The 15,674-nt window shown below is 40.0% G+C and overlaps 1 protein-coding gene across 1 annotated transcript; it reads right to left on the bottom strand.

Annotated features, from left to right (window-relative positions):
* Positions 1-3,532: 3,532 nt before the first annotated feature.
* tgfbi (transforming growth factor, beta-induced) lies at positions 3,533-14,932 on the bottom strand. The gene is made up of 17 exons (XM_062524885.1): positions 14,778-14,932; positions 14,375-14,473; positions 10,473-10,537; positions 9,764-9,921; positions 9,347-9,511; positions 9,107-9,253; positions 8,708-8,849; positions 8,170-8,382; positions 7,891-8,028; positions 7,656-7,798; positions 6,836-6,972; positions 6,241-6,371; positions 5,837-5,961; positions 5,089-5,191; positions 4,923-4,984; positions 4,675-4,699; positions 3,533-4,215 (listed from the first exon to the last, which is right to left on the bottom strand). Exons 1-17 carry the CDS (start codon positions 14,891-14,893, stop codon positions 4,154-4,156), a joined length of 2,031 nt encoding a protein of 676 aa, XP_062380869.1. The 5' UTR covers positions 14,894-14,932; the 3' UTR covers positions 3,533-4,153.
* Between the last annotated feature and the right edge of the window lie 742 nt (positions 14,933-15,674).

Here is a 15,674-nt window from a genome sequence, read left to right as displayed (position 1 = left end):
CTGAGGTAGCATCTTAAAAGGAGCATCACACCAGTTAATAATTCTTCTGTGTAGATTTATAGAAATGTCCCATACATCAGACCCTGTCATGCCAAAGAACCAATAGGGTAGCCTACAGTAAATTTATTTATTTATTACTTTTTTCTCATTGGCTGTAAACACAATGGAGCAAGCAATCTTATGAACTCACTCAAACCCAAGTATCCACAGCTGTTATTTCTCCAGACTATAACTGAAAGCTATTTAATTAATTCAATCATTTGATTAATCCTGCAGTTCCATAGCCTAAGTCTTGAAATGTCATAGCTACTATGTATTGTGCCCACCTATTTTCAGTTAACTTGAATAATGCAATGTCCACATAAATAGGAACACTTTGAGACAGATGCTCTGGGTCAAGATAATCCTTCCCTCTGAGTGTCATTGTAGGATGATCTTTCCTGATTGGACATGGCAAAGGGCAACAGATGTGTCACAGGTCATTCTGGATAAGAAGTCTTCTGTAAGCTCTAACTATCTGCCTTTGACTTTTCCAAGAGAAGTGATGTGCTCCCTATTTTTTTCTTTTTCATTTCTTACATAACTTGCCAAACCTAGCATAACCTGAGGCTGTTCCGCAAGTTCCTTAATCCATGAAAAAACAGACCTGCCCAGTCAAAGAGTCTATGTAGGTCTAGCTGCCAGACTGACTGTGAAATAAATTAGATTAAGATAGAGGAAACCCCATCCACGCGTGGAATTCCATTCTGTCTATCCAATTGCACATAAAACCACACGGGACATATGTGTGACTGACTGTGTATACACACACACTCTCTCTCTCTCTCTCTCTCTCTCTCTCTCTCTCTCTCTATATATATATATATATATATATATATATATAGCCTACTGTATACAGTGGGCAGAATAAGTATTTGAACCCATGCTAAAGTTGACTAAAAAGAGGAATACAAAATCTTTTGGAAATTGATCTTAATGCCTTAATTTAAAAAATGAGTAAAAACCCAACCTTTCAGGACACCAATTTCCTTTGTGAATGAAGAATGTATTGTAAATTCATAAATGTTCTTCCTTAAAATAGGAGAGAATAAGTAGCCTAGTTGACCCTCTCTTTGAATGTTTAACACTCTGTAAAGCGCCATGAGACATGTGTAATGTTTTGGCGCTCTATAAGTGAAATTAAATTGAAATTGAAATATTAAATTCCCATAGAGGCAGGACATATTTTTGTATAGTTATTTTTAAATACCAGCTATTTCATGGATCCAGGATTCTATGCATCCTGATAAGTTTCCCTTGGCCTTTGGAATTAATATAGCCCCACATCAACACATACCCTTCACCATACCTAGAAACTGGTGTTTCTTTCAGTTAGCCTATTAGCTGGTTTGATTTGTATTGAGCTCAATGAGTATCAAACAGGCTAACTAGAAAAACACAATACCAATCTCTAAGTATGGTGAAGGGTATGTGATGATGTGGGGCTATTTTAATTCCAAATGCCAAGGAGACTTTATCAGGATGCATAGCATCCTGGATCCATGTTGCTCCTGGGTGTCCCTTGGTGCTCACCCCCTGCAGCTTACTCTTACCCCCCCCCCCCCCCCATATGAACAACAGGCGAAGGAACTGAAAAAATTCACTGCATTCTTTACTTTAGTAATGATATGCATGTGAAAAATAAAACTGTTTGTATCCTTGTATCCTTTGACAATAAAAACGTATAAAAAATCTTCCTGACTCTATGGGAATTTAACATAGAGGTCAAATACGTATTCTCTCCTATTTTAAGGAAGAACATTTATTTATTTACGATACATTCTTCATTCACAAAGAAATTAGTGTCCTTAAAGGTTGGATTTTTGCTCATTTCTTTAATTAAGGCATTAAGATCAATTTCCAAAAGATGATTTTAGATTCCTCTTTTTAGTCAACTTTAACATGTGTTCAAATACTTATTCTCCCCACTGTAGTGGATAGATAGCTAGCTACATAGATAGATATACAGTAGATGGATATGCCTCCAGTTTCTTCGAAATGTTTGTACTTGTGATTGATATTTTGTTACTGTTGCTAATGTGATTAGTCAGACAGTGGACTTTTAAAAGACTACTGGGAAAGTAGGGGTATTTGAGTGACGCACATAGCTCAGCACCACATAATAGTATGGTGTTAATGTCACCACATATGTTCTGTGTTAGTGGTTCCTCCACTTAGTCAGGGATTCCAAAAGGGTCTTGCACAGGTAGAGCATACAATAATGATGAATGCGGAAATAATGAGAACACTGACTGTTTAGTAAACATTTAACTGACACATACCATGAGATTAGAATGGGACATCGGCATCCCATATCCACTAAGGGCCTGCAAAAGGTTCTGAACAGTATCTTTATATTGTTTAGAAGTCTGATCATATTCCATTTTAAAATGCAATCAAGCGAGAGAAATGTCATGCCAAGCCCCAGCGGCATCCCACAGTCTAATCCCCACATTTTGACTTCATCCCAACAGGTTACCCTCTGAAATGGAACAACAGACTTCAACTCCATCTGATCTGGTGGCTTTTCTGACTTCACTTAAAGGGCTATGAGTTTACAGTGAGTGCATTTTCTTCATTCATCCCTTTTAGTGGAATTCTGAGCAGTGGCCCTGAGCTTTTCCATGCCCCCACTGAAAGCGGTGACCTTTGGTTTATGCATACTTTATCTGGCAATATTTAGACTTGTTAAACTGTCTTTGGCAGTGACTCAGAAGCCCCCTCAGCCACTTCTGGAGGGATTGGCTGTCACACATCCTTGCCTTCCCATACTGAGCCTGCCTGTGGCTGGCATTAAGTGTGCAACAGCACTGGAATGTTTTATTCACTCTTCCGGATCACTCCTTTACCTTGCCAACTGGGAACGGCCGACTATGTACATAATATATTTCCTTTTTCTGTAATGTTGACTGGCAAAGTACCCCACAGCCTTGGTCCCTGCTGATATTTCCTTCCTATGAAAGGGTTCCCATTATCAACAGTGTGGAGGAGTAAATACTCGGGACTTTAAGTGCCTCATGTTAGAGTGGATTAAAGCCATAGGGTGTTGTGGGAAAAAATGAAAACAAGGAAACTTAAATAATAGCCTGTATGATGGTGTTACTTCATAAAGTTCAGCTATCAGCTTTCTGGACATTGAACACGCATTTCAGAAAAAGAAAAGAGAACCTTACAAAAACAGATACTAAACCTTCGGTAAAGTGTCAGTTAAAAATTCTCCCCATTATTAATTGACTATGAGCTCTTACAGAGTTGTGGCTTATACGGTATGTTTATAGTTATTATTCTGTTCAATTTGATTTAGTCTATGACTAAATATTTGTATTTGTTATATTATTATTAGGCTATGTTATGACTTTACTTTATAAACTTGTAATGTTAATGTAATGTTTATTGATGTCTTTACAAATGACGTTGTATGAAAATGTCTGTGAACTGCCGTAAATATAAATACAGACATAAGAGGCTAGAAAAATACCCTGGTGACTCTTGATTAAAAAAATGAAATGTTTTATTTGAATATGTGCAGACATTGTTGCTTGATTCCACACATGACTGCCACAGTAATGTACAAATGGTTTGTGTGTTACTTTACTTTAAACTGATGAAAACACAAAGGATAGACAATTATCAAGGAGACATGATAAAACACCTGCATTGGTATGTGCCCAAATAGCATTTTTGTTCCAGCTTAAACCATGCAAACATGCTACAGGTATATTAAAACAAAACACAGTATACAATTCTCAAAATCTGTTCTGGATAAACATTCTTAAACTGAAAAACAAGAGTCACTTGAACGAATATTCAAAATTATTTTATAAAGCTATATGAAATCATATCAAATTGCTGTCTTTGGTTTATCATATAGTTCTTACATCAAACAAAGAGATTATCCAAATCTTGGCCTTTGTTACTTAAGTTCAAACAAATCATTTCTGACTACTAAAATAGTTCCTTTTGTGTCTGTCAACATTGTTTGTTGAACAGTTTTCACAAGAATAAACATCCTATCACCTGAAAGACCAAAATAAGCATATCGTCCATAAACCAAACACTACAAGTTCAAATATTGGAAGGTGAAGTTGATAATTATCCCCTTGCTTGAAAGGATTTACTGAACACGAGTCATTGTTTTACTGGACCGACTCCGCATCACCTTCTGGAAGAGATCGTCTGAAATGAAAAGAATAAATATCATTTTGTATGCACACATTTAGAAACACTTTGTTTTAGCTGTGATAACAAGACAAAAACGACCAGTCAGATTGGGTTTACGCCAAGATTGACACAGGTGTTATTTCAATTTTGTTGGGAGTACACATTCCTGATCTGGGCAGGTACGCTGTTTTGTGCAGACAAAGTGAAAATCCATTTCAAAATATGGCAAATGAATATCATTCCCTTTTATGAGAAACCCACACATTTTACACCTGAGGTCATGTAATAAAAGTGGTGGTAACATTTGTCCTTAATCTTGGTGACAACATTTTTTTGGCCGACGATTAGTATCGAATTTGCTTATGTTCAGTGGATCAATGTTTCAGTGAAGTTTCAATTTAAAACATCCCTGCTGCATTGAATATGTCAACTGGATTGAATATCATTAAAGGTGAAACTTATATGAAAAATTACCATTTCTGAGGACTTGTGTGCCTGCCTGCAAAGAAAACAAACAGAAGGCCATTACACATCCATCTGTTCAGTACTGCAAACAATGGTGTGAGGTTTAATCATGCACTTGCGCTGTTTGCTGAAAATGCTAATGGAATCTAATGGCCTGCAAGAATGTGATTTCTCAATATAATGAAAATGAATGCCCTATGCAGAGGTAAAATGATGTGATTACTGATGAATGTGATTAGATAATGACCAAGACTTACTTTCACTGCAGATGCACGTGTTATCACAGATCCAGCCGCTTGATCGTTCTGAACCTTGGGAGCTGAAAGACATAAGTGAGGCATTAAATCAGGATTCTGTGACTTTCATGAAGTGATGGTAAATCTCAAAATACTGTCAAATTGTTAAAAAAAGGGAGAGGCTTACGGAGTGGCTTAATGATTGTGTTTACGGCATGAACAACCCCATTGGTGGCCATCAGGTCAGCGTCAACAACAGGCACTCGGTTCACATACATGGTCTGGTTTCTCTGAGAGGGGTTACAAAATGACGTGAGGCTCATAACTGGACCACTTCAAACAAGTCATAGCTTTTACCAATAATAACACACCAATGATGATGATGACACAATGATATTTCTGTTTTCAGTGAAATCTGCCTTGACTTGGCAGTTTCTTAATGGCGCCTTTTCACTCTGTAGGTGGTTTTCATTGATGGAGGGTTATAGGAGCTAAGGGAGCGTACCTATGTTCCCCGGGTCCTATGTTCCCCACTTCATATGGGACCGGGGAACATAGGACCCTTTTTTTCTTGAATTCTAAAAAGGGTCCTATGTTCCCCACTTTTCCCAAAAAGGGTCCTATGTTCCCCAGTATGTATTGCAACCGGGGAACATGGACCCTTTTGGGGAAAACTGGGGAACATAGGACCCAGGGAACATAGGGATGACCCCGGAGCGGGCTAAGGCCAAGCATCCTTGTAGGAACGTGATCTACGCACTGAATGGATGATGCAAAATTCATCATGTGTCCAGTCTGTACAACCTTTCTGTGCTGCAGCCAAACAAATCCAGTTGGGAGACACACACACACACAGATATGCATGACCGCTTGACCGTACAACATAGCCATATGCACAGAAGTATACTTGTTGCTTTAGCCTATAGTTGACCTACCACGCCCAGCTCCAGCTTCCCTCCCTGCAAGGGCTGCACCCGTGTGTGAGAGGTCACTCCGCCACTGACCAGGAGCCCCTCACCCATGTGGTACTTCAGAGTGCTAGCAAGCTGCTGGGTGCTACCTATAAAACACACATCAATGTGAGGCTGGCAAGTCCATGGGCACATGCACAACACTGAACATAGAAATCATTTAAGGTTCTAGAACGTTTTAGAATTGGAAGTAGTCTGTAATTAGAAGTAGAATTTAGAAGTGTTTAACAAGTAGCTCTCCCAAAAAAGGACAGTAATTTCAATTCAGTGCTTGTTCAGCCCTGTCCTTTTTGAATGCTTTATGTATCGTATTTTGTTTTAGAATGAAGTCAGCATGTTTGCGCTGGCAAGACAGTGAAATGCATTACTCATGAGTCTGTTGAGTTCAGCCGGGGGCATAGCCTTGAAGGCATCATTGGTAGGCGCAAACACCGTGTAAGCTCCTTGCTTGTTCAGCAGCTCGGTCATGCCCGCCTTCTGAATGGCGTCAACCACAGTGCTGAAACGAACAAGAGTGGCCATTAGACAGCATGCTCAAATAAAAAAAGACACAACAATGTTACAGACAGGGCACCGATAAAACCTGAGTAAATGTAGGGACCGGGAACTGCCTTAGAACATGTTAATTCACGAGCGCTGCGGAAAAGTGTTGAGCACGCTGACAATAAGTCTTTGAATGTGGGTGGGAATGTGCAGCTGCATATTCCCTTTCAGCTTTGTGCTCTGTTAAACCCATTACACACGTCTTTTTCTTTGGATATTTCCCTGCAGGGTATTTTCAGAGCTTTAGGGCTTCAAAAGAAAATTGCAAAGCGCAAGGAAGAATTCTCAAGTCAAGCAACACCTGCAAGGTATCAACTTCAGAGCATAAGATGATATCTTCACTTTCCTTTCGACTTCACACCCTCAAGGCCAATACTAATCAGAGGGAAAGTATTAGGGTGGAGGGTAACTCCTTCTCACCTAAAACGATTATCTGCCTTCAGGACATCCATAACTGTTCCCATGGGCGGAGCAAGGACCTTGTCAACAGTTAACATGGTGGCGAATCGTCCAGTCTTATCATGTGCAGCAATGCAAGCATTTTCAATGCACAGGTTCTGATGGAGAAGGGACAAGTTTGTTAGTCAAATCAGTCCTCAGTGCAATGTTGTTTTATGTGAAGACTCATGATTCAAATGTGATCTGTGGAAAGAGTTAAGTCAATGCTGAGAGGATGTTTCCGGTGGTCTGTGAATTCCATTGCAAAGCAGAAATGTGAGAGCGCTACACGTTTTATCCACCAGCCTCACCAGCACATAGAACACGGCTGGAAAAGGGAAGACATGACACCAGCGATATAATATACATAGAGGAGTAGTCTTTGTATTTTTACGACAAGCACTGAACACTTATTGTGGTTATTTGTTCGACCTACTAAGAAATGAAAATCAATGTATGATGTGTGTAGTTGAAAGGTATTTAGCAGACACTTCTATCCAAAGCAACACGGACTGACAAGCCCGCTATCGGTGTGTAAATGTTGTTACTATGAAAATAAACAATTATTTGTATGTTTCTTAGCATACACTTAGCAGACACATTTATCCATAGCAATATACATTATATAATATAAATATATATATATAACATATATAATATATATAACATAGAATAACAATAAAACACACCTTTAAAATATATGCTGTAGCATAGTAATTTGCTCAATTTTACATGTTCAGATGTTTTTTTAAATAACTTTTCCTTCAAATTATATATAAAAGCTTCAAGCAGGCCTACTTACATTTCTGTACACAAACACTCTCAGTTTAAGTCCTCCGAGAGTCTCCAGTTCCTGTCCATGATAAAGGCCCTTGGAAGAAAGCTGGTCTTTCACTAAGTGGTTCCTCATCAACTTCTTCATCTCCTCAGTCATGGTCAAGCTGCCTGTGACCAAATTCCATGTGGTTGTGAGACAAAATCCCAAGGATGAAGAGCAAAAAGGCCCCTTTGACCGGCGGAACATTTTACAAGCATACCTTTGAAAGCATCGTCCTGAGGGGCCAGCAGGGTAATGGCCTCAGAGCCCGTAAGATGACTGGAAAGCCCAGCATCAACAAACATCTTGGTTGCTGTGGTGACTGTGGATCCCTCCATGAGCTCGATGAGTGTCTTAGCTTTGAAGATATACAGCACAGTTAGTCAGCAGTGTTAACCAGAAATGTATGAGGTAGTTGTTCAGATAGATTGTTTATAACCAACACACACAAGAGATGACAGGAAGCCAACAACACACACAGAGATGACAGGAAGCCAACCTGAATCAGGGATGAGGAGCTCATTGATATAGTGGACAACTCCATTGGTGCCCAGTTTGTCCTTTGACTGAATGATGGATTTGCCATTGAGGGTCATCTCATCTCCATCACAGCCCACTTCCAAAACAGTGCCCTGCAGAGTTTCTAAGGGCATTCCTGACACAATGGACTCAGAGCAGTGCATGTTCTTCAAGATGTGGTAATTCAGCATGTCTAGGGAGAGACGAGACAAGCCAGAATAATGTCAAGAACAGAAAATGATACTCTTCAACTCTTCTGAATGCAAACATTGTTTTTAAGAAATACTTATGCTACTATGTTTTGAACTGACAACATGATAGCCTACTATTACCTAATTTGCACTGAAAATAGTAAATGTTCTGTGCTCCATGAAAACAAAGAACATCAGATTTTGATGGGGGAGGTTGGGAATAATGATTGACTGGTCCTTATCTTAGACATGTAAATGATACATTATCACACACAACGTTCTTGTCTCAGTTAACTTGTGCAAACTCATGCACTTAGAATAAATTACCTTTCAGGGCCACTGGGTCTCCCAAGATCCTGGTCAGAGTATCTGCAGGAATCTTCTCAAAGGCCTCATTTGTTGGGGCGAAGATTGTGTAGTGGCCTTCACTTTCCAGCATGGTGGTCAAACCTGCAGCAGCAACAGCAGTCTACGACAAAACAAAAAAACGAATAAAACAATTCAACTGAAAGTATTGCTATCATGGTTACACTGAAATAAAAGGATTGGCTTAGTATTATGTGACGCAAGGATCCCCTCCTAGAATATGATTTAAAAATAGACTATTCAAAGCAAATACCAATCTCAAATGTATTTTCTATATGGTCACTGTGTAACTTTTATAAGCTATAACTCTGTATAGCTTAAAAGTAATGCAAAAGTGTGAGACATAAAAAGCTGCTTTACACGCAATGTCTCCAGCTCATCATCGGTGTCCAGTAAAGTGTTGACGTCATTGGTGATGGCGGTGATGACTCTGTCCACGACATGCACAATTCCATTGGTCGCATGTTGGTCGGTCTTCACAAGGCGGGCACAGTTCACTGTAACAACCTTTTAAAAGAGACGAAATCTCATTACAGCACTGCAGTATTATGTACTTGTGCTTCTGCGTGCTATCTCTCGATGCAGCTGTCCAGTACTCACTCCATTGGGATAGTGATGGATGTGAACATCGAAGTCTTGATACATTGACGGGAAGGCGGCGCCGTGCTTCAGGTCTTCAGAGGTCAGACGTCTGTTGACCATGTGGTAGTGCAGTGCATTCAGAAGCTCAATGTTGACATTGCTGACCAAGGCATCTAGAATTTCCTGCAAGCCGCATTGAGATCCATCACATTCCATCATGGTGACCACATAAACAACATTGCAGACTACAGATTACCTCATCATGGAGATGTTGTACTGGTTTCCAGCGTTCCAAAACATGAGAGGTCATTACGATTTTGTCATCAGATCAATTAGCCCTCAGATGAGAGGCTTGCTTGCTGAAAGTTTTATGGAGCGGTAAAGTTTGAACCCTTTCCAGCCAGCTGTAGACTGAGGACTGATGCTACTACTCACAGTTGGCAGGGCAGCCCAGGCCTCGTTGCTTGGGGCGAAGAATGTGAAGCTGCCAGGTCCCTCAATCTCATCCCTCAGCTTGGCCCTGTCAGAGTACATTTGAGTGGTGGTGGCTCCAACCGCGCCCAAAGTATTGTAGATGTTCACCAAGGGCAAGGCTGCAAAGCACAAAGAACCCAATCACCCCATGTTAAAACAAGCGCATGGTTGCACGACAGCAATACATATGAGTAGGCGAAACTGAACCAAAGGCACATATGTGACCCTGCAAAGCGAAACCAGTCGCTTTGGTAAAATCTACTAAATGAAGTTATTGCCCACATGAACGGCCATAAACTAAGCTTTCCAACGATATGTATATCGAAGGTATTACAGATACTATCGCTAAGATAAACTAATCCAAAGTTGACATGGTTCTCCCGTCACAATATGCCAGAAGAGGAGAAATCAACTTGGAAACAGGAATGACTGTTAATGTATTGAATCTTCACCAGGTTGAACAGTCAAAACGTATGTTTTTCCGTGAAATTAGTTCACGATATGAAACTGTAGACTGTATACTGTCGAATTATGCAGAAACGTGAAATTCAACATTTTAACCCGGAAGTTTGCTTATTGTGGATTTTCTCAAAATAGCATTGTGCGACAAGCGACTGTTTTTGCTTTGCAGGGTCACATATGTGGAATTTTAACACATTGTCCTCTTTACCTGCGGGGCAACCCTTCTCTCCCGTTACCTTTTCATAACCAGGACAACACTCATAGCTGATCACCCTGCAGACACAAACATGCCACAAAACACAGAGTCAGAGATACTTTTACGACTACGCTACCATGACATGTGCTGTTACACTGTTATTTGTACTGCCGCTTTCAAACTTCATAAGTGTATCACAGTCCTCTGCTGCAATAGCATTTAAAAGTGTGATGCCAACCTTCTGCCTTGTCTTTCAAGAAAGGCAATCATATCTATACAGTCCTTTTCTCCATTTTGTTCCCTTGTATTTCCATAATAAATCTGTGCTAGGCTTGAAATGGTCTGGGAAGGCCATAAAAACTCATTTCCTTTGAGAGAACAGAAATCCAGAGACACAGAATTGGCCAGAGGAAAGTCCTGAGAGGGAACAAAGGGACCAATACTGAAAGAGTGTTTTGCCAGCATAAACAAATGGGAAATACTTCAAAACCATCTTTCGAGGGTGCACTGAATACAAATGTCAAAAGCTGAGGAGGCCCCGTATATTCATATTTCAAACCAAGCTAACCACTGTGGTTATCACTTAGTTGCGCATCATAAAGGATGGTTTAACACAAGAACTATGTCTCCGAGCTATAATGAGATCACTTATTCATTTTAGAAACTAAACATTGTTACAACACTAGGCCTTCTGTCTACAAATACTTGCTTGATGACAGAAGGAGACAGACAAATAAATGTGCCCGAAGACCATTATTCACAGTTCTCCTCTTTCATTTACAAAAGGTATAAAATAAAACTCATGTCATTTATTACAGTGGCTATGTTTCTTTTCTTCCAGGATGTCAATCATCTCTAACAAAAACACAGACTTGGATTTAAGCGATCAGCTGCTAGGAACATAAGAAAGGAGTGTAAGGCTAAAGATGTAAGTCAAGACAAAGAGGACAATCCTGACATTCAGAGTGGGGGTAGCCTTGTAAAACACAGAGGACTGGAAACCAGACTGAACTGATTATCAAAACAGATGGTAACTCAACTCCTGTTTGTTCTTTGCCAGCATAAACAAAGATGGTAGCCATGGATTTCTGACAAAATAAACAGATAGGCTGCACAATTCAAACACTGTGTACATTGAACTTCCAAATGGTGTGGTCCCTCACAAATGGTAAAAAAAAGTGGCAAAGTCAGCTTGAAAGATGCTTAAGAATGTGGAAAGTCTAGAAGAGCAGATTTCCAACTGTCAAAAAGGCCTTGGCCTTTTCTTGAGTACATCTAGAACTTTACAACATGGAAAGTGAATTTAAATGCAATTCCACATCCAACAAAGGACCCAATCGGAATTTTTATTGCAATTGATTTGGGTTGTCAACTCCCGTTTAGAGGGAATTCCACAGACCATGTAATCTAGACTGTCAAAAATCGTGTCTGGCGAGGGGTAATGATTCCCTGATGAAAAAACCAAACGGAGCAGGCCAGTGGAGTGTAGGTAGGTTATTGGTCAAGGGGCCGGTTATTACTCTCCCCTCAAGTGACCTGGAAATAGTTTGCCTCACTGCAATGCCCATTATGAGCTGTTCACACAAAGACAGGGATTGTTCACACAGACTGCACCCCCTTACCCCCGCCCCAACCCACCCCGGCTCCCCCTAAACTTCAAAACCCCTCGGAGGTTGTCTGTAAATCAACATAAATTCAACCTGATAATGATTAGAGTCTTGCTTTTACAAACCAGACTATTGTCCGGTCATATTTATTCTAGGCCTGATTGTTTACGCATTAACACAGGACTTTCTGTGATGAATCAAATAAAAACAAAAACAAAACAAAACATTTGGCAACTTTTGGAAGATTTGTGTGTTTTTGAAGACAATAGATCCTCCACAGATTTATCTAAAGCCGTCATTTCCTAAGCTGTCCAGTGCCTTGAGCTATGCCTGCTTCCTCTTTTACTTTCTGTACAGCAATGAAAGAAACACTGTTGTGAAATGTAAAGTGGAAATGCACAAGACCTCCTCTGTTTCATAAGTTACCTCACACTTCATGTATGCTGATACTTCATTTTTTTCAGGATGTGGTACGTTGGTTAATTTTTTTCCCCAAAATTGTGAAATTACTTACTTGAAAACATAATCCCATCACCCTTCTACATTACACTGACATAAAAGGCCATGCCATGTCAAAATCCGATATCCAAGAACCACTCTCTGTACCTCTAAGCCTGTCCATCAGTCAATGCAGAGAATGAAATTGATGAGGAATTTGCAGCATGTCTGCCTCCAAGTGGAAAACCAGAGTGCTCCTTAAGAGGAAGTCAGTGAACAGCTCATACCCCACTGACTAGCATCTTACTCGTCCAGGTTTCAGGCAAGTTAATAAGTCCTTTGTTAACAAGAATGCATTTGTTGATGTTTGCAAGGGTATACCCCACCTCACTATGAAACAGTTCGACTGCTTTAATATACAAGACAAAGTGCTGGGGACCTCTAAGTCTTTGGGTGAAGCAGTGAAATCAGAGAACTAGGGAATTAATAGGACGTTTTTCCAAAGCTTTTCGACTTAAAATAATACACCTGCCTTTTCCCCAGTGCCAACAACAAACTCACCGTAAACCAAATACTTGGACAACTTGTGAGACCAACAGACAAAAAAAAGTTGTTTATGGGCCTGTTTATGGGCACCGGCACAAATTGAGAAAAAAAAAGACAAAAGCACTAGACCAGACGGAAACATAGGATGAATGGTATAGAGCCTGTAGGCAACTAAAGCCATGCAAGGCAACTTAAGATAACTTTTCAAATAGAGCTAAAAGTTTCATATTTGTGATCTTATTGGATCATTTCAAGCTATACATTTGTGATCTTCATGAATTTGAAACTTTGCAGATAAAAGTCAGTAGCATTCAACATAATGTTTACTATAACACACAGAGCAGATGCAAACAGCTACCTCCTTGCAACATATTCTAAAAATACCTCATCAGGTCAATACATCACCAACCCAGATCAGCTGGAGAAGTGGTTAAGGACTGGCTATGCTGACACTGTGGCTGTCTGCTAGAACAAACCCAACCCAAAACACCGGTGCATCACGGGTAGCCTCCAAACCCAAACTGCTCCAGCCAACAGGTATTTTTTTCAACACCAGAGAGTGATGACAGCAGTGGACGTTACAGAGTGATTTCATCTAGACCTATAGGCTACACAACTGATGTGTAGCCTACATGTGAATGTAATTAATGGTAATAGATTAAGCTTTCCCCTTGATGGTCTAAAGTCAAAGCCTTGCTTGAGTGACATTAATTGGTGGTTCTAATAACTTTCATGTTCAACATTACAGAAGACAACTTCACTGTTGACTCAGGGCGTAATTATGGTTTGCTAAGATGTTTGGGCACCAGTATGAGGAAAGAATTTAACTTTTTAAATCTCTTAAAACAGTGGCCCCTATTTTTCATGCTTGTGTAAGTTCTCCATGTCTAGCATGCTGGCATTTTGGCTCCACAAAACACTATCATTAACCACACAGCTACATCACAGACTACCATCCAGCATCAATTTAAAGCAGCCAGGGATCTAAGGGATACATTTTTCCAGAGGCGTTTTAGAGGTCCTGACAGAGGATATTTTCAGGATTAACTCTCACTTCAGTGGAAACTCGCCGTTACTCTCGCAAAATGTAAATGCAAAATGCATTATCTGAATTAGCAGCACCTCCACAAGATGGCTAAAATAAAGTGGAAAGTTCAGAGCCCTATCATTGTGTATCCTATAAGAGTGCATTCCGTCAGCAGATTCAGAAGCATAATCTCCGTGACTCATTTGTAGACAATATTTCATCAGAAGCAGTGCAATGTAAAAGAAAGGCGAAGAAAGACAAAAGTTTTCCTGTGTGCGCTATCCCATTCAACTCACGTTGGCTTTCCACAGATCTTGCGATGATACCACTGTTTGCAGTTGGTGAAATACTTCTTATCCGTTCCCTGAATCTGCTGCATTGCACAGACGTTAGGGCTACAATGGGAAAAGACAAGTAAGTTTCAATTATTCTGACACAGGAACACACAAACAGAGCGTTTTTATTATTATAACTTTCCTGAGGACAGTTCTCACATCTATAATGATCTGTTGGGTATTAGCAGTCAATATCTTCAATATCTCTTTCAAACGCAGTAGCCTATCAATGTTAATGAAACCGTAGTTTAGAGAGTAGGCTATCTGATAATGTCATGACTGCATATAACTTTTTTCATTGACCTTAAGTACATCGTTTCACTTTTTCTTACAACGGTAATTAATTAACGTTGATTAAACTTACCCATGCGCCCGTCCTCTTATTCTGCTGTGCTGCAGAACTGCTTGATATGGCGACTTTGCAACACATATCGAAACAATTAAGGTTAGTGCCAGAGCCAACAACGTTAAGTGCTTCATTTTGATCCTCTGACCAGTACTGCTCCTCTCCCCACTGCAAACAAGTAGCCTATGTTATAGGTGTCCTCTGGAATAAATACTAAGGAGACACCATCCCATCAGGGAGGGGCTTGGGGCGGTGATAGGAATAGGTAATATGAAACACTCCTCAGGGGAGGAAAATTATGATTTTTCTTCAGACTACTTGACAAGAACGTGTCTGGTTTTAAAAATGATTTAAACCCCTCGTGAATGTTTGCCCGTGTTTATGTGGTCAATCCGACCTAACACACCATTCATTCGCAAACCTCCAAAACACATTTAAAAATGTGTATGGACAAGCAGGCCTAGAGATTAGCCCAGAGGAACACTGCAAGAGCTGAGTGTTTGAGCAGGGACATTATATGGGCACTATGTGGATGGAATAGTTCCAAAAATTGGTGAGCTATTTACACACAATTTGAAGCATTCTTTCCACATATCATTGAAGCCTGGTTGAACATTTTGCAAAGAGCCTCTCATTACTTTAAGAGTATTGATTAAACCATTAAAACACCTTCACTGAACCATAAACACCTTTATTAAGCCATAAACTTTGGTCGCCAAGTGGTATTTCCCCTGAAAAACCTAGAGAGGAAGAATGTCATTTCAAGCATCACCGACACTGTCATGTTGAGAGGTCGAGAATGTAACCTCTCTGTTTGGTCTCGATCTTTGTAATTAAAAAAATACTTCTGTAAATAGGTTCACATGAAAGGTCGACCCTCATTTTCATGGTCAGCTGAGAGCAAAGAGCAAATGC

Source organism: Sardina pilchardus, chromosome 21 (genome assembly GCF_963854185.1).
Source record: "Sardina pilchardus chromosome 21, fSarPil1.1, whole genome shotgun sequence".
NCBI classification, from domain to species: Eukaryota; Metazoa; Chordata; class Actinopteri; order Clupeiformes; family Clupeidae; genus Sardina; species Sardina pilchardus.
The sequence above is the reverse complement of the archived record's forward strand: the minus strand, read 5'-3'. Positions and strand labels throughout refer to the sequence as shown.